A 27,419-nucleotide genomic window follows, 5' to 3' on the forward strand; every position below is an offset into this window, starting at 1 on the left:
CCATGCCAAGTGGTGCAAATTTTAATGAGGTCCCTCATGGACCATCTCAGATTTTATTGAAATTTTTTGATTTTGTACATATATATGTTAAAAGTATGTTTTGAAAATTTTAGATCAATATCTAATATGGTTCTTGAGAAAACGCTATTTAAGTAGTGGGCTATTTTGCATAAAATTTCACTCTACAAGAAAAAAGGGTTTTTTCATCATTTTTAACAGCCAATAACTTTTGAACAAGTTAGTTTTATACTTCAATTATTATAAGATAGCAAGTGTGCTGTGGATACTTTAAAAAAAGAAAAAAATATTATTTCTGGCATCTTAACTTTTTCCATAATGGCGGGCTAAAGTTGATTTTTTTGTTTTAAGAATTAGTTTTTTTGTGATTTTAAAGACCTTAATCTTAAAAACTAGTTACAAAGTTAATACAAATCAAATTGCCTGCTGATCTACATGTGGTGGATAAACATTTTAAAAAAAATCAGTTGATTAAAGAGCTGCATTCAAAAGTTATAGGTCTCCAAAATGAGTCAGATCGAGATTTTCATAAAATTGATCTGTGATGCAAAGCATCTGTTACCTAAGATGGCACTTTTTTTTTTTTATAAAATTTTTTATACGCATCAATTAAAGACTGTTAATTAATAAAAACCAAAAAAATTAATGGGCGCTTATTTATAACCCCCAAAAGGTAGTCTCTAAAAGTCAGGTAAATTTTCCATAAAAAATTATTACTTTTTAAAAGTTTAGTTATTGTTTCATTTAATTCTATATTACTAGTATGTCAATCTAAAAAGTACTAATAAAACCAAATAAATTGTTGTATTTTAGAACTAATTAATAATAAGTAATATGCCTGAGCTTTCTACTTGCTGTATTGGTAAAGCATTAAATGAACAGTGCTATCTATCTAATAAAAGTAAACGCTACCAAGAACTGTCTAAACTAAACCAAGAGCTTATTTCTTTGAGAAGCAAAATAAATCCCATAGATTTTATTTGTAGCTATCACGAGAAAGTTTACTTGTCGAGGTATGAGAATGAACATCGCAGGTATTGTTGTAATCCGTTGAACAAGCACGCAAAAAATGTGAAAAGTAAGTTTCAATATTTAATATCTTAATTTAATAAAAATACCTTAATAACACTAAATAAATAAAAAAAAATATATTTAATAATTATTTCCGTTATTTTTTAGATTCTCTTAGAGTTATCAGTCTTTCATATGCCAAAGATTTTGGTTTAATACCTGGTCAAAAAATTTGCACTAGTTGCAGAAAAGTTCTGAATTGCAAACATAATACAAAAGAAAATGAACTCCAAGAAAAAGAAATTTATGTTGACAACCATACATTAAAAGAAGATCTTAATTCAAGTATTGCAAGTTTTGGATGCTCACCTCTAAAACTTGTTTCAAAAAAAGATAGAGTTGCATATGGAAAGCGTAAAATTGATAGCGTAAGAGCTCATACACAAAAGGCTGTTGCCAATGTGCTAGGTTTAGAAATAGCTGCACTTTGTGGAATTGAATCACCCTCAAAAAAATGTTTGAAAAAAACAAACACAGATTTAGACAATATTATGACTCAAATTAAGTCAAAATTTGAAAAAACATTGTCAAATTCTGAAAAAATCACACTTCTTACACTCACTCCAGACAGTTGGTCAATAGAGAAAACTCAGAAGTTTTTTTTTACTTCAAAAAGATCTGTAGTACAAGCCAGAAAATTAAGTAAAAAAAGTGGAATACTATCAAAACCTTCTCCAAAATCGGGTAGAAAACTAAGCGAAGATGTAATTACAGAGGTTGTTCATTTCTACGAATGCGATGAATATTCAAGGGTTTGTCCAGGAAAAAAAGAGTTTGTTTCAGTTAAAGTAGATAGTAAAAAGCAACATATCCAAAAGCGCCTTCTACTAGTCAATATGAAAGAGCTACATATTGAGTTAAAAAAGAAATATAATTATCTTAAAGTTGGATTTTCAAAATTATGTGAGCTAAGGTCCAAGTGGTGCATTCCTGTGGGTGGTGCTTCTGGTCTGCATGCAGTTTGTGTTTGCCAGTACCATCAAAATGTAAAGCTCCTTGTACAGAAAATTCCTGGAATTTCTGATTACAAAATCTTATTAAAATTAATGGCTTGTAGCATTGAAAATAGAGATTGTATGCTGCATAGCTGCGATAAATGTCCTGCTAAAAAGGTTTTGTTAGACTACATTGACACTTTGTTTACAGAAAAAGAAATTAGTGAAGTTAACTTTTATCAATGGCAAAAATCAAATTACCAATGTACTTTAGTACCAGCAACTCTACCTTTAGATGAATTTATTGAAATGGTTTATGAACAGTTAGATAGTTTACGAGTGCATCATTTTATATCAAAAAGTCAAGCCACCTACTACCAACATTTGAAAACTAATTTAAAAGAAAATCAAGCTTTGGTTCTTCTTGACTTTGCAGAAAACTATAGTTTTCTAATACAGGATGCAGTGCAAGGTTTTCACTGGAATAACAGCCAAGCAACTGTGCACCCCTTTGTTGCGTATTTTATAAAAGATGGAAAACTTGATAGTCAAAGTTATTGTGTTATATCAGATCATCTGAAACATGGAACAGATGCTGTTCATTGCTTTATCGGTAATGTTATTGATAAACTTAAACAATTACAAACATTTGAACACATTATCTATTTTAGTGATGGAGCTGCATCACAATATAAAAATTACAAAAATCTTATCAACTTATGCTACCATAAACACGATTTTGACATGACTGCAGAGTGGCACTTTTTTGCAACATCGCATGGTAAAAGCCCTTGTGATGGTGTTGGTGGAACAGTGAAACGTCTTGTTGCACGAGCCAGTCTACAATCACTAAACGATCCTATTGACACACCAAGCAAAATGTACAGCTGGTGTGTTCAACACGTCAAAGGAATATCTTTTTTTTTTGTTGACAAAGTTTCAATAGAAACACATACTACAAACTTCAATTTGGAAGAGAGATATCGTTCTTGTTCGACAATACCTGGGACACGAAACCACCACAGTTTTATCCCAATGTCACTTACCTCAATAAAAATAAGAAGAGTCTCATTTGATATTATTTGCACTAATGTGGATTTTTCTACTTGCAGAATTTATATTAATAAAATTTCCAGTTACTCACCAGGAGAATATGTGGCCTGCGTTTACGATGCTCAATGGTATTTAGGAAATATTCTTAGTATTTCAGAAGAGCATCAAGATCTTAATATGAAATTCATGAAAAAGTCTTTATGTAACAAGTTTACGTGGCCATGCAGAGATGATCTTTGTTGGGTACCTCTAATGCATATTTTATGCAAAGTGCAATCTCTTAAAGTCCAGTCAAACAGTGGAAGATTTTATAGTATTGACTTAAAAGAAATCAATGAGATTATTTTATTATTTGAGAAATTTAACTTTTTGTAAATTTTATTATTTTTGTTTATTTTCTTAAAAACATTTTGTTTGTTTTTCATTAAAAAAATTATTGTATTATAAAGAGGGGAGGGGACAGAGGGGAGGGGACTTTATCTATTGGGATTTAAAAGTTCTTTATCTAAAGGGATTAAAAGGCTTTAAGCATTGATATTTTTTAATTGATATTTCATAATAAATAACATTATATAATTCAATGCATTTATTTATTATGTCAATTTCAGAATTTTATGGAAAATTTACCTGACTTTTAGAGACTACCTTTTGGGGGTTATAAATAAGCGCCCATTAATTTTTTTGGTTTTTATTAATTAACAGTCTTTAATTGATGCGTATAAAAAATTTTATAAAAAAAAAAAAGTGCCATCTTAGGTAACAGATGCTTTGCATCACAGATCAATTTTATGAAAATCTCGATCTGACTCATTTTGGAGACCTATAACTTTTGAATGCAGCTCTTTAATCAACTGATTTTTTTTAAAATGTTTATCCACCACATGTAGATCAGCAGGCAATTTGATTTGTATTAACTTTGTAACTAGTTTTTAAGATTAAGGTCTTTAAAATCACAAAAAAACTAATTCTTAAAACAAAAAAATCAACTTTAGCCCGCCATTATGGAAAAAGTTAAGATGCCAGAAATAATATTTTTTTCTTTTTTTAAAGTATCCACAGCACACTTGCTATCTTATAATAATTGAAGTATAAAACTAACTTGTTCAAAAGTTATTGGCTGTTAAAAATGATGAAAAAACCCTTTTTTCTTGTAGAGTGAAATTTTATGCAAAATAGCCCACTACTTAAATAGCGTTTTCTCAAGAACCATATTAGATATTGATCTAAAATTTTCAAAACATGCTTTTAACATATATATGTACAAAATCAAAAAATTTCAATAAAATCTGAGATGGTCCATAAGGGACCTTTGCACCACTTGGCATGGAATGACCCAGAACCTTTATACGGATAATAATAATTTATTAACAATAAAATAAAACACAAAATTAATTTACAGCAATAAACAAGCTTAAAATGTCTTAAATATTTTATTATTATTTTTAATGAGAACTTCGTAAAAATAACAAAAAGTAATTATCTAAAATAACTAAAAAATTCTGTAGTAATTTATGATTAAAAAAAAACTTCTATATAACAATAAGTAACTAAACAAATTCTTTAATAATCTATAATCTTGGATTCCAGCATTATTAGATTTACCTAGATGCAGGAAAATGTTAAAGAATTTGTCACACAGGAGTGTAACAAATTCTTTAACATATCTGTAGGGAAGTTTAAGGAGAAGATCCGATCAGATTGATTTTGTTCCAAGTGGGCTGAGGTAGAAGATATTCAGCTTTTCAGGCCAGAAAGAGGATATAAAAATTTATATTACAACAGAGGTAGACAAAGATTTTGAAATATCTATTAAAAAAACAGACCAGATCGATGGTGGGCAATAAAGAATATAAAAAATGCTGAAGTGGAGAAAGGACAAAAGAAAAACGACCTAGTTCTAGGTGAGGTTTCTTTTGATTCTGATGCTCATTCCTCTGCATCCTAGTCAGAAAATATAGTTTCCATCCTAGTCAGCAGTTATAGTTTTAAATATAGTTTCCATCAGTTTCCAGAAGTTTTCACAGATGAAGATTCTGTAGATTAATAATATTATTTTATTTTTTCTCAATTTAGGTTATTTTCCAAGAAGTCCTTACGGTCCTTACAAACCATAAACTGAAAAGAGAAATAAAAAACTGAAAAAAAAACTTAACTAAAAAAATAAAAATTTTAACAATTGTTAAGATAAATAAAAAAATCAGAAAAAATATAAGCAAAAAATTATTATGTCTTTATTATAAATTAAAAGTTATTTAATACAAGCTTAATTTCTTTGAAACTTATATATTAAAAAAATTGAAACTTTGATAATTTCTAATGACTAGTAAGCAATTAAAAAACATTTTAAAAATTATCTGCTAAAAGGATTTGACAAACTATCAGTTGTGCCTCTTAAATATAACAATAAATCAACCGAGGTACTCTACTAGCATGTAGGAAAAATTATTAAATTAAAACTATTGAAACAATTTTAAGTTGATTTTATAATTATGTTTGAACTATTCAGACGCTTCTAAAATTATTCTAAAATAATCTAAATTATTCTAAATTAAAACTTTTATACTTTTATTGTCTCTAGTTTATCTTTTTTTTTTAAAAAGACAAATTTAAATTCACTTACCAAAATGCATTAGCCAGTAACACTTCCTGTGGCTTTACCCACATGAGATTGAGCTGTATAAAATATTTGTATATTTTTATCCCACTTTTGATTATGTTAACATATTGTACTAATTTAGAAAAAATACATTACATCATATTATATATATATAAAATATAAATTAAAATTAAAATTGAAGACATTACAGCATAGCTTCTAAGTGAACTGCAATTTGCAGGTCAGACTGGCATAAACCCGCTAACCTGCAAAGGTACTTAAAAAACCAGCGAAAAAAACTGATACGTAAAAAAAATTACTAGGCATTTTACAATAATTACTTAATAAAAAATAACTCACACAAAATACCTAACTTTATAATTGAATAATTTACGTATAATACCAATTATTTTTTTTGTTTGTTTTTAACAGTTTTTAAAATAAAGGTTTATTTTGGTTTCGGTATTAATTTATAAATTTATGATAGTGTTGAATGAATCATAGAAAAAAAAACCATTTGTCTTGTTCTTTTAAAAGAGCTTGGAGTACGCAATTTTCTTTTATTCAGTCTTTAATGAAATCAAAGCTAAATGCACAGTAAGTATAAAATGTAATTTCAATTTTGTTAGAATATTAGTACAAGTTGTTAGGGAATGGTCCAAAAGCCAAAAATGTAAAAACCTGTCAAACTTTAGTTTGCTATAAAATTAATGTTCCAGATATTTAGCAAAGTTTTGAAATGCTATGTTTTTATATATAAAATTAAGTTTAGGTGCTTTTTGCTACCCCTCAACAAAAGTCATCATGCCACACGATCAGCAGTATTGTAAAAAGTGAAATACCTACATTAGATGCCAGGTATGAATATTGTATTGAAAAAATCAAAGAAATACCTAAGAGTCAAATATCTAAATTATAAGAAGAGTCAAATACCTACATTAGAAGCTGGGTTTGAATATTGTATTTGAAAAATCAAGGAATAAAAAATCAATCAAATTTATAAAATCATACAAATAAAATGTGAAAAACAAGAAAAATTACAATGTTGTAACAGCTACCTGGTAATTGTAGTTTTCATCAGACTATAGATCTTGGGGATAAAAAGGATTGGTACAAAGAAATGTAGTACACATTACAATTTATTTCAAATGTTTTTTCATAATAAAATTATATTATTATTAATAATAATAACAATAATAATAGTAATAACAACAATAATAATAATAATAATAATAATAATAATAATAATAATAATAATAATAGTAATAATGATAATAATAATAATATATTATTAACAATAATATAGTAATAATAATAACAATAATAATAATATTATTATTGTTAATAATAACAAGAATAATAATACAATAATATTGTATTATCATTATTACTATAAATTTTTTACATTATTTTTACTTATATTGTCAATATAAGTAAAATAGTATAAAAAAAGTTATAACAATATAATAAAATATATAATTTTATTATGATTGTAAAACTGCATAACATTATAATAAAAAATAATTCTTAAAAATTTTTAAATAATTTTTGGTAAATAACATAACATATAAAAATTATGAAATGATGTTAAAATTGAACTACTTGAATGAAACATTTTCGTTTGTGTAACTAAATTTGTTACGGCTTAAACCATTTTTTTATATCAAAAGCTTTAAACTTAATGGTTATACAAAAAAACTTTAAGCATTATGATTTAATAAAAATAAACTTTTTATCAAATCTATTATTAAAAAAACTAAATTATATCAAATTTCGATGTAAAGTTAGAAATACTCCGCTATTTTTTGCCAACTTTCCAACACTTTTAAAGTAAAAAATCACATACAAATGAAGGGATGCAAAACTAGAGCTAATTTAAGAAGAGCTAATTTAAGAAAATTTTAATAGTCAAAATTAATTGTACCCCCCTCTAGCTAGATGTCTTTACACGGGACTTTAAAAAAAATGTTTTACTTGAGTTTGTTTGTAATTATTATAAGGTAAAACTTCGCCAAAATTATAATCATTTATATTATTTTATTATTATTATTTATTATAGTTGTAGTCGTAAATTTACCCATAATCTATAGATACAGTGAGCAGGGAAAACACCCCAAAATAAACAACCAGTTTAATAAATATTTGTTCTAAATTTTTTCCTCAACCAGGAGTCTAGTCTATTTTTAAAAGAAAGTGTAGTGTAGTAGAAAATTTATTTCTCAGGTAGTTTGTTCTAGAATTTTGCTGATCTATTACATAACTGATTGAATAAAGACCCCAAATAGACATTACATATTCAAAGTGTGGTCTTATAAACACTTTACATAACTTGAGAGCCGTTTTTTTATCAATGAAAGTGAATGTCTTTTTTAGCATACTAAGAATTTTTTTATTTATTTATTTTATTTTTTGTAGAACAAGAAATAAAAAAAACGTTAAAAAGAAAAAAAAAGAATGTTAGGCCCCAAGAAGGCCTAACATTCTTGTTGCAGAACACCGCTAAAGGGCATTTAACCAGGAAGTTTACACCTCCTTCTTTACCAATAACGCAAAATATGCCCAGGGCTCGTTTCGAAACCTGGATCTCTTGCTTCTAAAGCAAGCAATGAGTTCTCCACTTAAATATTAAGATGACTCCCAAATCACGCGTTAGAGATTTTTAGGCATTGATTTATAACCAACCCAAACAGTGCTGGTATTGTTAATTGTAACGCGTTTCCTTCTGCCTACTAAAAAGAAATTAATCCTTTGTAGGAGTTTTCCGTTTATTCCAACAGATCTTAATTTTAAAATGTGTTGTGAGGTACAGAATCGAAAGGTTTGGTGAAATAACGATAGATTATATCAATAAACTGGTAAGATGCTATGAAAGACAAAATAGTATCAAAGGTCTCTATTAGATTAGTTACGCATGATTTATGATGAAAAAAGTCATGTTGATTTGCAGAGAGAATATTATTTCGCTTTAAGATTTTGTTCTTTATAACTTTTTCGATGAATTTGCAGGCAACAGAGGTTAATGAAATAGGTCTATAGTTTTTAGCAAGTAACTTATCTTTGTTTTTTTTACAGACCGGACTAATATTCGCCAATTTCCAGAGAGTGGTTGCTGTTTCAGAATTAAAGGATTTATGAAAATTTTTTGTAATTAAAATTAAAAAACCATTTGCACATATCTTAAGTATTAAGTGATGCAAACCGACAAATCTGAAAGATTTAGATGGGTTTAGATTGGTTAGTTCCTTAATAATATCTGAAATTGAGAAACCCAAGTTACCATAACAATCCATTCAGATTTAATATCACTTTCATTAACGATGGAAAATTATCAGATTTTTCAAATGTAAAAATAGATTTGAATTGAGAGTTTAGAAGATCAACTATATCAGGACGAGCCTCAATAATACTATCTGAAGTATCTTTGAAAAAAAAAATCTATTTTGACCATATAAAATTTGTTAACTCCTCAAATTGAGGGGTTTACAAATTTTATATGGTCAAAATTTATATGGTTACAATTTTTGAACACTGAGAGGTAATACTATGAAATCTTATATTTATCTACAAATATAAGTCTGGTTGAGAATAGTACAAAAAATACTTTATCAACTTGTTGCCCACCACGTTTGGGGGTGGGTGGGGTGATGGGGGTGGAAAGGGGAAGAGGGGGTGAAGTTAAAGGGCTTTTTCGTTGCCAGTCTTCTATCATCGCAATTTTTTTCAAGCCTCATTATTTGACATTATTATAAACATACAAATGTTTGGAGTTTGCTCCATGTCTGAAAGTTAGCTCAAACACCAAAAAATCCTGGATACGTCACTGGAAACGATTAAAACGATTGTAATATATTTTAACGTCATTATTTTTCCATTTAGTCGAGCAGTTGATATGCCAAGCGGATTTTTTTTTTCTCGGATTAAATTTTTTATATTTGGAGATACCCAAGAATCAAATTTTTCCTTTGTTTTATTAATCTTGGGGATAAAGTATTTGCAAACAGTGCGATAGTTTGAAATTAGTAAATTTTACAATTGAGCCACGAAATAAGACCACGAAATTAAACCTCTATTTTATTGAAGCATTAAATGTATTTTATGTTAAAAAATTAGAATGTTTTTCAAAATAAAATAAAAGTTAAAGCGTCCTTATGACAGTCATATTTCCTTTTAAAAAATGCATCTTACATTAACAAAAAGATGAAGATAATAAAAAATAAAATATGAAATATGTGTATATTTGATATTAAATAAACTTGAGGATATTAAGTAAATTTATGTTATATCAAAACATTTAATATATATTGTCGTTGCTGACTAAAAATACATCCTTGTTTTATAAACTTGAATTGTTGAAATAATATATATAAACAACTTTTTATTATACTTTATAATTATACGTAGCTTTTTTTATATCTGTTTATTTTTATTAATTCAAATTTATTATAAGGTAAAACTTTAATGATTTATTAGCATACGTATATTGGGCCAACTGATGTAAAACCATCGATGGCGTTGGCTGTTTTTTCAGACGCAAGTTCAATATCACGTGTTTAGCAATTATATCAATAAAAAGATTATTACAGATGCAATTAAAAACAACGTTCGCCCAGTTATGTTGGGCGAACGTTTGCAAATAAGTTCGCAATGTTGATTTTTTACAACCTAAACCCAACTTTAATCTAATGTATATAACCCTACGTTGTTCAACGTATATAGATCAACGTTGATCCAATGTATAATTTACAAGTGTAAAATTATATAGCTTAAATAAAATCCTCCGTAAATATTGAACTATCAAACCGCAAGCAAAACAAAACGAATAATATTTATAAATCTGTTTTATACCTATGTATTAGTTATTTAAAAAGTTGTACCAAAGTTGGTTTTTTGTTGTTGGCTACGTCGCAGTTGTAAGCAAAATTATATTAAAAGAGTGTCGCAACCGCACAGATGTATACTTTGTTTCTTGAAGCAACGCAGACAACGGATAACTTCCGAGAAATATTTTTATTTTATGGTTTTCTTATTGTAAACCTGAATATTTATTAAATACAAATGTCGTCACATTGTAGAACGATCTTCACATTGAGGATATAACGAGGCAACTTAGTGACGTGCCGTGACAAATTTACGTGAACTTGAAATCATTTTAGAGCTTTTTTCTATGATAAAATGCGTTAGTAATGTAAATGTCTTCATTACTTTTCTGATTTTTAATTTATCTTGTTTGTTTTTTTTTCTTTTAACTTGATAGACAAGTAAATAATTTATGCATCATACTTTTTATTGTATTTACAACTATAGAAAATCCATAACCCAACGATGTTTCATAAACAATCTCGAGCCACGATTCTTCTTTTAGGGAAAGCATAATGTTTGGAAGGACGGAAAAATTACTTTTCAACGAAAACTTTTTCTTCTTGTTACACTTCTTGTTAAATTTGGGAATTTTCCAGGTCGTTCAGTTATTGAACACAAATAACACTGGATTTGACTTGAAAAAGAGTATGTTATCAATTTATGTGTCATTTTTGCAAATGATACATAAATTGATAACATATAAAGCAATATTAAATGATTTTATGGCTTTGTATTTGACATTTAATCTTAAAGATGTAAAAGTAATTTCAAGTTTTCGGTTTGTGAATTATTTCTCTTAACATTTAACTTTTGTTTTTGAATTAGTTTTTGATTTCACATTATACGTACTTATGCTGAAAACTGCAATAAAAAACAATATTAATAATACGGTTAACAATAAAGATTACAAATAAAAATTGGAACTTATATACTGTGCCTATTAGTTTTATTAATAATTTATCATATAAAGTATATAAACTTATAAAATATATAAATAAAATTTATATGCAAATAAATAGATAACGAGAATAATAATAAAGTAATACTGATAAAAAAATATCGTTAATATATATAAATAATATATTTTAATAAAAAATCAACTATCATATTATGTTATATAATACTGATAAACATTATTGTTATTATTATAACTGTTATTATTGTTATTAAAATATTACTTTCCACACAAAAAACGAATATGGTTTTTTGCGAAAAAAAATTTAAACTAAAAGACATCAATCTTTTAGTTTAAATTTTTATAAATTAATAATAATAAAAATCTCTTCTGTTTTAAGAAATTAGTTTTATTTAATTATTTATCTATTTTATTAAAAAAGATAACAATAAAAGACAAAAAAGCGTCTGTACTGTATTCACTAGTAAACTTTCATAAAAAACACAACACGAAATATCGTTTAATTTTTTAGATACATGTCTAACCTAATAAACTAAGTGTTTTGAAAGTAAAAAAAATATTTAAAAAGCGTTGGAAAATATTTGTTGTTGCACTGATATAAAAGAATCCATTTTAAGAGAGTGTGCAATATGTTTAGAACCTTGCGTTCAATTTTAATAAAAGTTATTACTAAAGATTTAATTTATTTTAGTTTGGGTCTGGGTTACAGTCTGGGTTAGAGTTAAGGTTCCGGTTAATAACAAATGTTACTTTGATGAAAATTAGGAATGGAATACTGAAATATCTCCAATTCATTTGAACTAAGTTATGCAAGTATGTATAAAAAGACATCAGGCCAGAGTTTACAAACATTCAAAAGAAACAACTAATGTGAATAAAGTTAAACCCGTGTAGATTTTTACGAGTAATGAACAAGCTGCATTACATACAGGAGTAGTCTATAAAAGAAATAGACAAGAGTTATTTACAACTATATTCAATTCTTTAAAACATAATCCTCCTAACAATTTATGCACATCTGGAACCTGTGCTAATGAAACTCAAGTTAGAAAACCTTTTTTTTTTCGAGAACGAAAAATTGGATTTGTTATAAGAAAAAGATTAGTTCACAAATATGGATGCATCGATAGCGTGGTTACAGAACGGACAAAAGTTATGGAAATATCACTTAATTTTATGCAAAACTTTATTTTTTTTTTTTTGTTTGAACATGTTTAATGATAAAACTATACATATTTACAAGCATTTCATAGGTTGAACATACTTGGTGTTTACGAAGGATTAAAATCAATATTTTGACGATAATAAGATAATCGTCAAAATAATAATAATGGCTTCGGCCGAAACTGCCGAAGCCATTTTAATTTTGACGATTATCTTATTATCGTCGACATATCGTCAGCCGTGAACTAAGTATGTCCACATGTTGTGTTTCCGAGAAAATCAAGTTTTAAAATTTAATTTGTAAAGACTTTCTGCCAAAATGTCCGAGTAACTTTTAAAATGCTTTCAAAAGTTGTATCATTTTTGAGACTAGATTTATTGGACACATACAATATTGATTGTTGAATATTTATTGATAATAAACTGAAAAAGCACATTATGTAAACATACAGCCTCTTGGTTCTCGGCTGACGATATGACGTCATTGTTTCGCAAACCCATGTACCATATTTTGCAACATTCGACTTAATTGAAGGCGAGTGATTTCCACGCAAGTTTGCATACTTAACAATTATCAGTATTCAAAAATGTCAAACGATAGCACTTTTCTATTTACTTCAGAATCTGTAGGAGAGGGTCACCCTGGTAAGTAACTTTTATTCAGTTTTTGTTAATTTTTAGTGTGCTAGTCACAGAAAATGTTTTTTTCATCTATCTGGGTGGCCAACGCCCACTCAATTAACTTATCTGTCACCCAGTTAATTTAAATTATAAAACTACAAAAAAAATTTTCAAACGTTTTTAAGATTTTGTATATTTTCCGATCGAAAGTAAAATTAAAGATTGGTATTTTTTACTGCTTAAGACACAAAATAGTATGGACACAAACTATTTATAAGATTGATAATAGCGTTATTTTTATAGATAACAGCGTTATTTTTTACCTTGTAAAAACAAGCTGATAAATTTGTTCTCGTGAGTTATTTAAGTTTAAATACTACAATTAGTGGTGAAAGAATAAACAGAAAAATTATAATTTTTTATTATTTGTTTTGACACTTTTATTTTTGTTATTGAAAAGTAAATATACATTATTGTACAAGATACGTTCTTAAAATCATTCAGAATATATTATTAAATAACATGTGATATACAAATTAACTATTTTTATATCAAATATATAATTGATTGAAAACAAACTAAAATGTTTTTCTAAATAAAAAAGTATGACTTCTGCTTGTTCCTTTGTTGCAAACATGTATGTGGGACATGCATTAATAATAATTTGAACTTTTTACAAATAAATCAGCTTACTTGTGTTCAGCTCATTTATAAAATACATGTTTTAGTACATGATAACAAATGTTAATACATTGATCATTTATGGTAGTAGTTGTATAAAAACAAAGTAAATTATTTTTTTTTTAGACAAGTTATGTGATCAAGTTTCTGATGCAATTCTAGATGCTCATTTGGAAGGTGATCCCAATGCAAAAGTTGCATGTGGTAATTCTCTTTGAATGAATAAAATTTTCAATTGATGAATATTAAATTAAAAAATAATGTATTAAGAATTTTAAAATATATATGTATGTGTGTATATATATATATATATATATATATATATATATATATATATATATATATATATATATATATATATATATATATATATATATATATATATATATATTTATATATATATATATATATATATATATATATATATATATATATATATATATATTTATATATATATATATAAATATATATATATATATATATATATATATATATATATATATATATATATATATATGTTTTGAATTTTTATAATTTATCATCAGTTTATAATAGTAAATATAATATTTTTATAAGTAAATAAAATTTTTAATTTTAAAAATCACAAGTTAGTTAAAAATCCGTAAAAAAAATTATATTTTTTTAATATTTAATAAAAATACATCAAAATCTACTATACAAAATTTTTTAGAAACTAATACAAATATCATTTAAAGGTGGTTTATTTTGAATTTTACAATGAAGAGATAAATGTTGTTATTAAGTAAAAATTAAATAGTTCGGTCTCTCTATGCCTGACTTGTTTACTTAATTCAGGGTTCCAAACTATAAAACTTTTTTTGGTTCCTGAGATAAGGTCATTTAAATTTTTAAAAGAAAATTTCAGAAAACTTTTTTTCTTTTTATTATTTACAACTCTAGACTTACTTCTGTAAAGCATGGTAACCTAAACAATCATCCACTAATTTTAAAAGTTGATTTTTGATAGGTCAAAATACAAAATTAGCAATTTAAGAAGTGACAAGATGTCCTTTAAAAATACTGATCATCATCAACCTTTATTCTCCATGTTTCACTGCTATAAATAATTATGATTATAATGCACTTATTCCTGTTAGAAGTGGAATTAAGTTAATCTAAAAAATGGTCCGGGCTCATCTTCCTCTTCCTTTTTAAAATAAGAAAACTTACCAACACACTGTTTTTCCATTTATTTATTCTAATTTCTTTTCTATATTTTCAATTTGCTACTCTCAAAACCAAATAAATAAAACAAAATCTTTTAAATAACCACAACATTTTTTTTTAACATTTTGCTGTTCATACAATAAAATAAATACAACGAAAAGTGTCCTAATACTAATAAACTCCTTATTTTCACACCCCAGTCTTTTTCAAGTATTTTTTACTAGCTCACTTTTAACTTTTAATGTGTAATCTTAGAGTGATTAATCTAAGCTGATTTTGACATCAGTATATTGGGTATCAAAGTGTTCGGGTGCCCAAATATCTGCCCGAACTCCAGTACTTAATAAATAATATGCAGCATTCATATAAAAAAAAAGAGGTCCTAAAAACATCCATGGATAATTCACCTACTAGTGCCGGTATAATTTTAAAACTGTTCCAAAATGATTTCTGGATACGTTGCTGCCTTTGTCTTATGTTTATCTTAAACCCTTTTTATCTTTTTAATCTTCCATTTTATCTTTTTAAGATGGAAAACCCAAAGTCTGTTGAAATAAAAATATATATAAATTTTTAACTTTCTCTAGTAAAAAATCTGTAGTGTAGATACGCGGTATTATCTAATACTAGTTCATGCTTTCGCACTATCCCAGACGATAAGCAACTATTACGTTAACTCCCTAAGTTTTTAAAAATTAATTTTAACAAAAACTGAGTCTTTTTTTTTACAAGAAATTAGGGAAAAAATTAGTGTCTAATTTTTCTAAATTTTTTTTCAAGGTTTTTTTGAGGAACAACAATTAATTATTTTTTAGAAACGCTCGCCAAAACAGGAATGGTATTAGTTGCTGGAGAAATTACTTCCAATGCTTTGGTTGATTATCAAAAAATTATACGTAATACTGTGAAAAGAATCGGATATGATGATTCCTCTAAAGGCTTTGACTACAAAACTATGAATGTACTGGTAGCCATTGAACAACAACAAAAAGAAATTGCACAGGCTGTTCATATTGGAAAAGAAAAGGAAGAAGAGATTGGTAATGTTTTTAAAATCAAACAAACATTATATATATATGTATATATATATATATATATATATATATATATATATATATATATATATATATATATATATATATATATATATATATATATATATATATATGATTTAAATGCTGACATTATGTGCAAGAGTATATATTTATAAACTAATTTAAAACATCAGATAATACGAATTCTCTCAATACTAAATAATTTATTTGAAATTTTCGCCAGATTATAGGCACCGGCATCATCAGCATATAATATAATTACAAAAATTGTGACCATTAAATAACAACAACAAAATTTTAAATTTTGACATCACCTTTATAATAGCTTCTTTTACTTAAGTATAAAAAAATGAAGTCCAAAAATTTGTTTTAACATAATGTCTATTGTCCAAAATCATACCACCGTATATTAGAGAACATTGATGTTTTTGTATCTCCAAGGCTTCACAGACTTTTTTTTCAAATTTTTTTCCCTCAACTTTAACTATTTCTGCTTTATCCCATTCAATATCCTCATTGCAATTCCTTTTATGCAAAGCTAATGCAGGCTTTTAACTTGCCTTCAGTCAAAAATTTTTGGTATTGTTGAACCCTTGTTTGTATTTGAAGTTTTGATTCACAGACACTTTATCAAATATAATAGGAGATATAATAGATAAATGAAAATCCTATTAGGTTAAAAAATTCAAGTCGTATTTAATTGACAAAGATGAAATACAGGTATCCTTTGATATTGTGAACTTATACCCATCAATTCCATTAGAATAAGCAACTTTAGTACTTTTGGATCAATTAAATAAAAGTGTATTACAAAAAATGTTTTTTGAAATAGAAAAATGTAAACAAAATATAATTTGCCTGGTCATATAAAGATGTGCGATCGCAGGTCTTCCTGTGAAAGACTGATATATATATATATATATATATATATATATATATATATATATATATATATATATATATATATATATATATATATATATATTAATATAATATTTTTAATTTCTGATTTTGAAATACTATGTTTTAATTTATTATGCAAAGCTTGAATGGCTTGTCTTGCATTTTGCATTTGATTAGCATGCTCTTTGTAATTCGGTTTGTTTAACCATTTTGAGATTAGAATTATAAATCATCTTGTTTAACTAAATTTTTAGATAAGTGACCTTTAGTGATTTGTAAACTGTTTGACATCTTGTTCAAGGCCGTAGATAACTTTTTTTGATGTTTGAGCAAAGCAACTTTGAAACATGAAGAAAACTCCATATTTAAGTATGTTCATATATATGAGGAATGAAGATGCTATGCAAAAAATTGCGGTGGTCGGAGACTGGGAACAACAAAAACCCAAAAATGTTAGCTCCCCCCCCAGCCCCAAATAGGAGGGCAATGAGTCAAATTTGTTTTTTGTTTTTTCCATCTTAAATTTAATTTATATTCATCGACAAATTTCAAATTTGATTCAATAATCTCTTGTTGTTTGACTTTAATGACCTAATAATGAATATATATTAAGTTTAAGATTGCAAAAACAATAAACAAATTTGACTCATTACCCTTCTATTTGGGGCTGGGGGGAGCTAACATTTTTGGTTTTTTGTTGTTCCCAGTCTCCAATCACCACAATTTTTTGCATAGCATCCTCATTCCTCATATATATGAACATACTTAAATATGGAATTTGCTTTATGTTTCAAAGTTGCGTAGCTTAAACATAAAAAAAGTTGTCTATGGCCTTGTTGTTTAATATTTAAATGACAAAGTTATATGTTCATTATAAGTAAGGTTGAAAAAAAAGTTGTTAATAAAATTATTGAAAGTACAACTTTTTTCAAGTTGAAAAAAGGTCATTTATAGAAAAGGATCTTTATTGTCAATGGATTTCAGGTTGATGGTTTTTTAAAAAATAATTTATATAAAGTATTAAAAGTAACTTGATTTGAATTTGAACTTGATTGAGAAAATCATTTAAATTAAAATACCTTACACTTCTGTTTAATTTGGGTTTTTTTTGGTTTTTTTTTTAATTTTATATCTGTTAAATTTTTTATTTTTATTTAATGATATTGAAAATTAGTATAATTTTCTACTTTATTTAAAATATATTTTATATAATGTTATTTAATAATTTATAAAAAGAAGTTTTCTAACATGATTGTAATAGAAAAAAATTTCATGTTAAATCTACAGTGGTGGCCAAAAGTCCTGGAACATCATATTTTATGTTATGAAATCAATATATTTGTGTGAAAAACAATTTATTAGTAAATTTTTTTATTTTTTTCAATAAAATAAGTGTTTATAACAATTTTAAAGATGATAGGTACATGCACATACATGATAAAAGTTCAATATTTAATGGAAGCATAGTTATTGTCAATTACCATTTGGATACGTTTTGGCATGCTGTTAACAAGTTTTGTACAATAGTCTGGTGTAATTTTATGGATCCACACTGATTTGATTGCTTCAACTAAATCATTATAGGATATAGGCTTTTTGGCAGCAACTTTTACTTTCATAATATGCCAACAATTTTCAATAACATTAAGATCTGGTGATGACCCAGGCCAATTTTCAAGGGTTTGAATTCCTTCATCAGCAAACCACTTCTTTACAATTTTGGCTGTGTGGCATGGTGCACCATCCTGTTGGAAATAAGTGCAGTTCAAGATCTGCATGAAAGGTGGCAACTTCTCCTTCATAACATCCAAATAGACTTTGCTGTTTATTGTGGTATTCTTGGGCATTATCCATAATGGCCCACCTCCTTTGGCAGAAATAGCACCCCAAACCATACAAGACACAGGAGCCTTGACACTGCTAACTGTATATTTTGGCATATATCTACAGTTTTTTGGTCTTCTTACAAAGTTGTTTGTAACATTAAATTGTTTAATACATGTTTCATCTGAAAAAAGAACTTTAGACCAATTTTCTCCAGTCCAATTTTTGTAGCGCTGACAAAATGTTTTTCGATCTTTTAGGTTTTTTAATGATAAAAAAGGTTTTTTTGCTGGCTTGCATGCCTTCATTTTGAAATCTACCAAAAGCCTTCTTCTAACTGTTCGGTCACTTACTTTTTTCTCAATAAAAATTTCTTTTGAAATCTCGTGTGCAGATTTGCAGCCGTGGATTTGGATGGCTGATCCGGCCAATAAGTTTGTCAGTTCTTGAGGTGGTTGCTCTGGGCCTGCCTGATCTCATCTTTGAAGTAAAATTTAATTGGGGCTCTTCTTTATGCCTTTTTAAAGTTCTACTTACAGTTGATAATGAACAACCAAGCTTTTCAGATATTTCTCTTTGAACTAAACCTTGTTCACATAATGCAGCAATAATTCCTCTTTTTTTAGGTGAAAGTTCTGGCATAATATAGCTGATAAATTGCTTATGAATAATAAAAAACGATAATAAATTGCGCAATATACAAATATATAACTATAAACATATTGCAATGTAAAAACAAAAGCATCAAACTTTCAAAATTTATACTTTGGATCAAAAATAAATTTTTTTGGTCGTTAAATGTTTTGTTCCAAGACTTTTGGCCACCACTGTATATGTATTGATTTATTTTAAAATTGTATAATTGCTAATAATAATAGTAAATAAATAATTTAAATAATAATAATTTAGTTATTAATATAAAAGTTATAATGTTAATGTTGGTTAAATTAGTTCATTAGATTATAAAATATCTTTAAAAAAATCCAAAAAACCCAGATTGTCCGGGGTTTTTCAGGTAGGTTTTATGGGGCAAGTTTTTTTGGTTGTTTAATGCCAACTCTGGTCGTATTTTATATATACAAGCGTATTTGTAGAAAATGGAAAATTGATGACATTATAATAAAAGTTTTTAATTTGAGTTATAAGACATTTTGAAAAGAAATTTTGTTTTTTCCACTTTGAAAGTCTTGATTTATTGCATTTATTATATTTTGTGTGAAAAAAAGGATTTGCACTTTTAATGTTGGAGTTATCACTTACAGAGATAACTCCAACATTAAAATCAACAACAGGTTTAGCAACAGGTTAGCTTATCTTAACACTCAACCATAAACAACAAACAATGTTAAAAATTACATCAAAAATCTGAGAAATAATCCTGTAATGTAATCCTGCCGACCTATAAGTGTAAAACACTTATAGGTCGGCAGTAAGGCTATGCCAACCCTAATTGCGAGGGTTGATATATATATATACATACATATATATATATATATATATATATATATATATATATATATATATATATATATATATATATATATATATATATATATATATATATATATACATATATAAATATATAAATATATACATATATACATATATACATATATACATATATACATATATACATATATACATATATACATATATACATATATACATATATACATATATACATATATATATATATATATAGATCTATAGTTTGTTGGCTTTGGGAAGAGCGGAAGGAAAAAAGTGATTCTTACGCCAACACATACGTCACTTTTAATTACTTTTGACTTTCGTCCAACATTTTCGTGTTGGACGAAAGTCAAAACTATTAATTTAATTACGAATTAATTGTTATATAAAAAAACGCAAATTTAATTGACCAGAATGTTTTTAAAAACATTCTGAATGTTTTTAAAACATTCTGAATGTTTTTAACAATATAAACAATGTTTTTATTTTTATTTTTTTTAATAAAATGTTTTTATTTTTATTTTTTTTAATAAAATGTTTTTATTTTTATTTTTTTTACTGTAAATCATGCGCGGAGTGTTGCTACATCGACTATCTTATAGCCTGACTCGCAAGGGAGTGCTGCTACATCGACTGACAAATAGCCTGACTCGCAAGGGAGTGCTGCTACATCGACTGACAAATAGCCTGACTCGCAAGGGAGTGCTGCTACATCAACTGACAAATAGCCTGACCCGCAAGGGAGTGCTGCTACATCGACTGAGGGTTTGGTTGGGGCAGGCAGTCTATCATTATTAAAAAAAAAAAAATTCCGGTCTTGCATTTTAATTTTTACTTTTTGTCAACAAAATATGGAAAAAACTTTCGGACAACATCTAAGGGTTCTATATATATCTATATATATATATATATATATATATATATATATATATATATATATATATATATATATATATATATATATATATATATATATATATATATATATATATATATATATATATATATATATATATATATATATATAGATATATATATATAGATATATATATATAGATATATATATATATATATATATATATATATATATTATATATATATATATATATATAGATATATATATATATATATATAGATATATATATATATAGATATATATATATAGATATATATATATAGATATATATATATAGATATATATATATAGATATATATATATATATATATATATATATATATATATATATATATATATATATATATATATATATATATATATATATATATATATATATATATATATATATATTACAGAAAATATAATAAATAAAACAAACAAAACAAGTAACAGTTAGTACCAAATCCAAAATTGGGTTATAGTTTATCATAATAAGTAGAGAAGTAAGAAAATTAAAAACAAAGTTGCCCTCAATGCTTTTTTGATGCTAGGGTTTTGTTTCCCCTCCTCTATACCTGAATCCTAATCAAGTTTGTTAATGAACATCAAAATACTTTCAAACTTAAATATATATTACCTTTTGCTTAAGATAACTTTGAAAATTTTGATTTAAAGTCCCAATTTATTTTTGATTAGATAGAGCTCTTAACCCTTGAATGGAAACCTTCCTAGTATGAGTATTAAAATAACAATACTCAATCTGCAAAACTAGTGCCCTGGAAAACATTTGATTGTAGAAAGTTGCATTACCTCATCCATAATGTCATTTAAAAAAAATGAAATTGACATGATTTCATTTTTTTCATGGTCAGCGGGTTCTTAACTGACAATATATAGTCATAAATTTTCTAACCCATGTTGTTTTGATCATTGAGTTACAAATGATGTGAAGTTTTAAGTGTTTTATGTTAAGAAGATAATATTTAATTAACTTAATTTTGATCAAGTAAAAGGATTTTTTAAATAACAGGTTACCTTGAAGCACACCATTTTTTCATTTATTAAATGAATAAATTAACAGGATGTAAATCTCAGTAAAAAACTGAGATAAATTAAAAAGTATAAGAGTTTAAAAAAAATTTATAAAATAATATAAAAAGTTATAAAATTTTTGTTCATTTTTTTGATGAATTTTCGGAATTATTAAAGGGGGAAAGGGTTTAAACAGTTAATGAAGCTTCAATAATTGTCATTTACATCATTATTACTGTTGTTGTTGATTTAATGTCCATTTCTCTGCTCATCGTGTATTCTGTTGTGCGCTCATTCCAAGTTTTCCTACATCTGCCACTATTTACATTATCGATACCCCTGGTCATCTGTATCTTTATGCTCTACAAACCATCTTTCCCTCATCTTGATCCCTCCTCTGTTCTACCTTTTGATATCTTAATAAAAACATAAATATTGAATGTCTTTGTTTTAATTATAATTTAGTAGTAGCATATTCCTGATTATAATAATAATAATAATAATTAATTATTAATAATAACCGAAATTCCCACAGTTTCAAGATAGTAAAATTGAGATTTGATATTAGGATTGATATCAAAATTAAGAATAGTAAGTTGAATAATTATTACATATTTTAGATGATCAATTAAAGTTAATAAAATAAAACAATTAAATTTAGAATATAAAAAGTCACATCATATTTGATAATTACATTTTTGTCTAAAACCTGAATTAGTGTTTTCATTGCCAGTTATCTTTAAAAAGTGGCTCTTATCTGGCATATCACTACTCATCAACATTAAAAATAAATATTAAATTATAAAGGAATCAATTTTGCCCCCACAGTTTTTGAATTGTATTCCAAAGTTGTATAATAGCAAATAAAGAAATAGAAAATTAATTAAAAATCAAATCAAATAAAATGAAGAAATTAGAACTTAATAAGCTTTTTGTTTTCATTATTTTAAAATGTGTTAGTAGACAAGTGTTAAATAAATTGACTCACAACGAGGTTCAAATTTCCACATTACACCTCTGGAAGTACTACACTTAACCTATTTTTCAGTGTAGTGGCCAACTTGTTTAAAAAGGTTCAGAGTTCAGGGTTGAAAAAAAGTCACAAATTAAGAAGAAAAAACTTTTTTAGTTTTTAAAAAAAAACAATAACAGAGAAATCACCTCAACTGCTCAGTGCAGTTAAAACGATATACAAATTATTTAAATTCTTTTATTTGAAATTCGCATGATTTTATTAGTGTATTATGTCCAAATAAGAGCTTTAAATGTATTAATTTTTTTTGCTCTTTTTTATATATAATTTTCAAAACCTTTTTACTACCCCTAATAGTGAATCTAAAGAACACCATTTTAAAGTCTTTAGATCAATTTCATACATTGGTGTTAACATGAACTTAGTTAAAAAATTTTGAAAAATGCCTTAACTCACTAAAGATCCTAGTTCTAATCGTTTCTAACATATGTTAACTATATATAGTTGTCAAAATACAATATTTCTATCAATTTCTATCATCAAAAATATTAGAATTCCAACCAACAAAGAGATTATAATTAAGAAAAATTGCTAATAAACAATCAGAACAGATCATATTATTAAACTGTGATGTTCATTTCACCTAAAAATATATTTGTTTAAAATCTTATTCAAATTTGGACAAGCGATTATGATTTTAAGAAGATTTAAAAAAAAAAAAAAAGGAATCTTCAGTTCAGGGTTGGAAAAAAGTTGCAAATTAAGAAAAAAAAAATTTAAAAAGTTTAAAAAAAAACAAAAAAAAAAACAGTGAAATCACCTCGGTCTGGGTTTTCTCACTACAAACATTTACATTTTATGATTCCGCTAAGTTTATTATTTCTAATTTTTTTCGTCTTTTCATAATTTACAGACCTGATCATTTAACGGAAATTTGTTGTAATCAACAAAATATCATACAGACACTATTATCTTCTAAAGTGTGTAATGGCCCTCTGGAGCCTTGAGGAGGTGACTTTAATAATAAAAAAAAGTCTAGGCTTCACTTTAACTCTAAATATAATGAGTTATCATTATTTTTTTTTATTTTTTTTACAGGTGCTGGTGACCAGGGACTCATGTTTGGATATGCAACCGATGAAACAAAGGAACTTATGCCGCTTACCTGTGTTTATGCTCATAGATTAAACCAAGCTCTTGCAGAAAATAGACGAAATGGTGCTATGCCTTATTTGCGTCCTGATTCAAAAACTCAAGTAACAATTGAATACAAAATGGATAATGGTGCTTGTGTACCATTAAGAGTTCATACAATAGTCGTATCGACACAACATTCAGAAAATGTGACTCAAGAGAAAATATGTCAAGACATCAGAGAAAAAATTATTAATGTAATTTCTAATTATTAATAGTATTAGTTTTTTTATAAGATATTATTATCTTACATAAAAACATGAGGTATTATCTCTAAATTCAGAATATTTTGTATTTTGAGTTTATTTTATTATACAGACAGTTATTGATCCAAAAATGTTGGATGACCGGACTATCTACCATATCCAAGTCTCTGGCAGCTTTATTATTGGTGGTCCTATGGTATTTTGCTTAGAGTGTTTTGTTGTTATTTTAATTTCTTTGATAAATATTTTTATTGTTTTATCTTTTTTAGTTTATTTTGTTATTTTAATTTCTTAGATTAGAAAAAATCATATTTTAAAATTACTTTTTTAAACATTTTAGGGTGACTGTGGTTTAACAGGCCGTAAAATTATAGTAGATACATATGGAGGTTGGGGTGCCCACGGTGGTGGAGCTTTTTCAGGGAAAGATTTTTCAAAGGTGTGAAGAATAATTTTAATTAATAAGAATTGTTTCTTAAGTGTATTTAATTGTAACAAGCATTTTGGTATATATTTAGGTAGATCGTTCAGCTGCATATGCTGCTCGCTGGGTTGCAAAATCAATTGTTGCTGCAGGTTTGGCTCGCCGTTGTTTATTGCAAGTATCTTATGCTATTGGTATTTCTAAACCTCTCTCAATGACTATAGAGACGTACGGAACTGGTAAAAAAACAAATTCTGAATTGTTGGAAATAATCAATAATAATTTTGACCTTCGTCCTGGAGTTATAGTTAGGTATGTTAAATAACCTTTAGTTTAAAATCATGTCTAGTATATTTTATTGGTTAAAATAAAATTTTCCTTAAATTTTTTTTTGCTTTAGGGAACTTGATTTAAAGAAACCTATATACGAAAAAACCAGTGTCTATGGTCACTTTAAGCCAGGCTTTACTTGGGAAATTCCTAAACAATTAGTATTTTAAATGTATCTTGCGATCCGATGACAAAGAAAAAATCACTTAGTTAGAAATTGTATTAGTTGCTTAAATAATTTTAAATTTAATAATATTTTTGCAATTTCTATTTATATTATATGAAAATAAAAACGTTTATCTCGATTTGTTTTGTTTATTTCGTACAAAAAAAAAAAGAATAGTTGCTCATGTGACATCTTCCCTGAACTAAAATGTTGCTTTTGAATTTTTAAACATGATTTCTAAAATGAAAATTAATTTATAAACCCATTAATCGGATGCTAGTACACGTATTACCTATACTTGTACTACCTACCTATTTACCTTTACGTGTATAGGTAATTCTACCGTATTACCTTTTAATTTAATTTTACTTATTAGTTTTATTTTAATTAATTTATAAACCGTATTTATCGTGTATTACCGTACAGGTATTACGTAAACGTGTACCACGTATTACCTATACGTGTTATACGTACTACCTATACGTGTACTAATACTAAAACTCAAAATAGTAAGCGTAAATGTTTTTTGATAATAAATAGTAATTGATAATAAATAGTATCTCACCTAACATTCTTCTGAAATGACTCAATAAGTAGATAAAAATGATTAAAACGATTTTTTTTTAAAAAACGATTTAAACGATTTTTTATTAAAAAGGGAACAATATTAAATCAATATTTATTTAAGAAGTTTAAATTTTCACGTACGATACTTTTATTTTATAGGTTTAAAAATACTTTAGCTAGGTTTCCTAATATCAAAATCGTCCACAAATTACGTAAAGCAAATTTTTACAATGAACAAAACAAAAAAGATCAAAAGTTTTTCCTCACAAAATCTTAATTAAAAAAATTAAAAATAGCCCATTAAGTTTATTGGAAACCGCCGCGTAAAAGATCTCCTTCTGTTTTTTAAATATATTTTGCGTTGCGTAATTTATGGACGATCCCTAAGCAAATCAAAAACCAATTTTTTTTTTTTTTTTTCACCTTTTTTTAAAACTGCAAAACGCTAAAAATATGAGAAGCTTATAATCTTTTGAGCGACTAAATATATTTTGATGTTATTTGAGATTTGATTATCAATCTATACTATTTAAAATCAAAGCAATTCTTTAAAAAATTTTAATGACGAACCTTTTTAAGGATATTTTCGTCCTACACCTTTTCAAACAATACAATGCCAGCACCTAATACGAATACAAATTTAAAAATTCAATGCAAATCGAATTTTTAACGTTACTTTTAGTTTTGGACCAGATTAATTTCACCAAGTTTAAAATATATTTTGTCGCTTTCTATACTAACCAAAATCTATAAAAGAAAAATCAACATTCTGTTTAAAATTTTAAAGACTCGCCATCGGCTGTAAATTTTAAAGACTCGCCATTGGCTGTCAATTTTAAAGACTCGCCATCGGCTGTAAATTAGGATAAAGTATACCAAAAAATGTAACCTTGGACATAAAAAATCTGTATATAATATATTTATTGATACTTTTCTTAAACATTACAATAAATATTTTCAAATCGAGAAAAAAGAGTTAAAATATATATATTTGAACTGCCCACTCGGTGTAGTTAAGGCGACTTACAAATAATTCGAATTTTTTGAAATTAGCATGGTTTTATCAGCGTATTATGTCCAAACAAGAGATTTAGATGGTATAAGTTTTTTGCTTTAGGTTTTTTTTAATATTTAAAAAAACTTTCCTTTTTTTTATATAATTTTCAAAACCTTTTTACTACCCGTAATAGTGAATCTAAAGAGCACCATTTTGGAGTCTTTAGATCAATTCCGCTCATCGGCGTTAACATGAATTTAGTTGAAATCTTTAAAAA

At 26.3% G+C, this 27,419-nt stretch overlaps 3 protein-coding genes across 3 annotated transcripts in view; 2 read left to right on the forward strand and 1 right to left on the reverse strand.

Annotated features, from left to right (window-relative positions):
* Positions 1 to 5,832, reverse strand: part of LOC100214544 (TBC1 domain family member 9) — a 90,709-nt gene extending 84,877 nt beyond the window's left edge. Inside the window, exon 1 of the mRNA XM_065798088.1 lies at positions 5,698 to 5,832. Coding sequence (XP_065654160.1) covers positions 5,698 to 5,741 — 44 coding nt within the window. The 5' untranslated portion in view covers positions 5,742 to 5,832. The remainder of the gene's footprint in view (positions 1 to 5,697) is intronic.
* On the forward strand, positions 651 to 3,531 carry LOC136080832 (uncharacterized). Its single transcript, XM_065798087.1, has 2 exons — positions 651 to 1,096; positions 1,198 to 3,531. The coding sequence occupies exons 1-2, from the start codon at positions 853 to 855 to the stop codon at positions 3,450 to 3,452; spliced, it is 2,499 nt and encodes an 832-aa protein (XP_065654159.1). The 5' UTR covers positions 651 to 852; the 3' UTR covers positions 3,453 to 3,531.
* Positions 5,833 to 11,953: 6,121 nt separating the features above from the next.
* On the forward strand, positions 11,954 to 25,717 carry LOC100199441 (S-adenosylmethionine synthase). Its single transcript, XM_065798089.1, has 8 exons — positions 11,954 to 13,258; positions 14,042 to 14,119; positions 15,919 to 16,143; positions 24,357 to 24,649; positions 24,771 to 24,854; positions 24,999 to 25,097; positions 25,177 to 25,394; positions 25,483 to 25,717. Exons 1-8 carry the CDS (start codon positions 13,201 to 13,203, stop codon positions 25,580 to 25,582), a joined length of 1,155 nt encoding a protein of 384 aa, XP_065654161.1. The 5' UTR covers positions 11,954 to 13,200; the 3' UTR covers positions 25,583 to 25,717.
* The last annotated feature ends 1,702 nt before the right edge of the window (positions 25,718 to 27,419 follow it).

Source organism: Hydra vulgaris, chromosome 05 (assembly GCF_038396675.1).
Source record: "Hydra vulgaris chromosome 05, alternate assembly HydraT2T_AEP".
NCBI lineage: Eukaryota > Metazoa > Cnidaria > Hydrozoa > Anthoathecata > Hydridae > Hydra > Hydra vulgaris.

Coding starts and splice junctions, on each gene's coding strand:
- LOC136080832 (XM_065798087.1), top strand. CDS start 853: ATGCCTGAGCTTTCTACTTGCTGTATTGGTAAAGCATTAAATGAACAG. Junction 1,097..1,197: donor GCACGCAAAAAATGTGAAAA/GTAAGTTTCAAT, acceptor GTTATTTTTTAG/ATTCTCTTAGAGTTATCAGT.
- LOC100199441 (XM_065798089.1), top strand. CDS start 13,201: ATGTCAAACGATAGCACTTTTCTATTTACTTCAGAATCTGTAGGAGAG. Junction 13,259..14,041: donor TGTAGGAGAGGGTCACCCTG/GTAAGTAACTTT, acceptor TTTTTTTTTTAG/ACAAGTTATGTGATCAAGTT. Junction 14,120..15,918: donor CAATGCAAAAGTTGCATGTG/GTAATTCTCTTT, acceptor ATTATTTTTTAG/AAACGCTCGCCAAAACAGGA.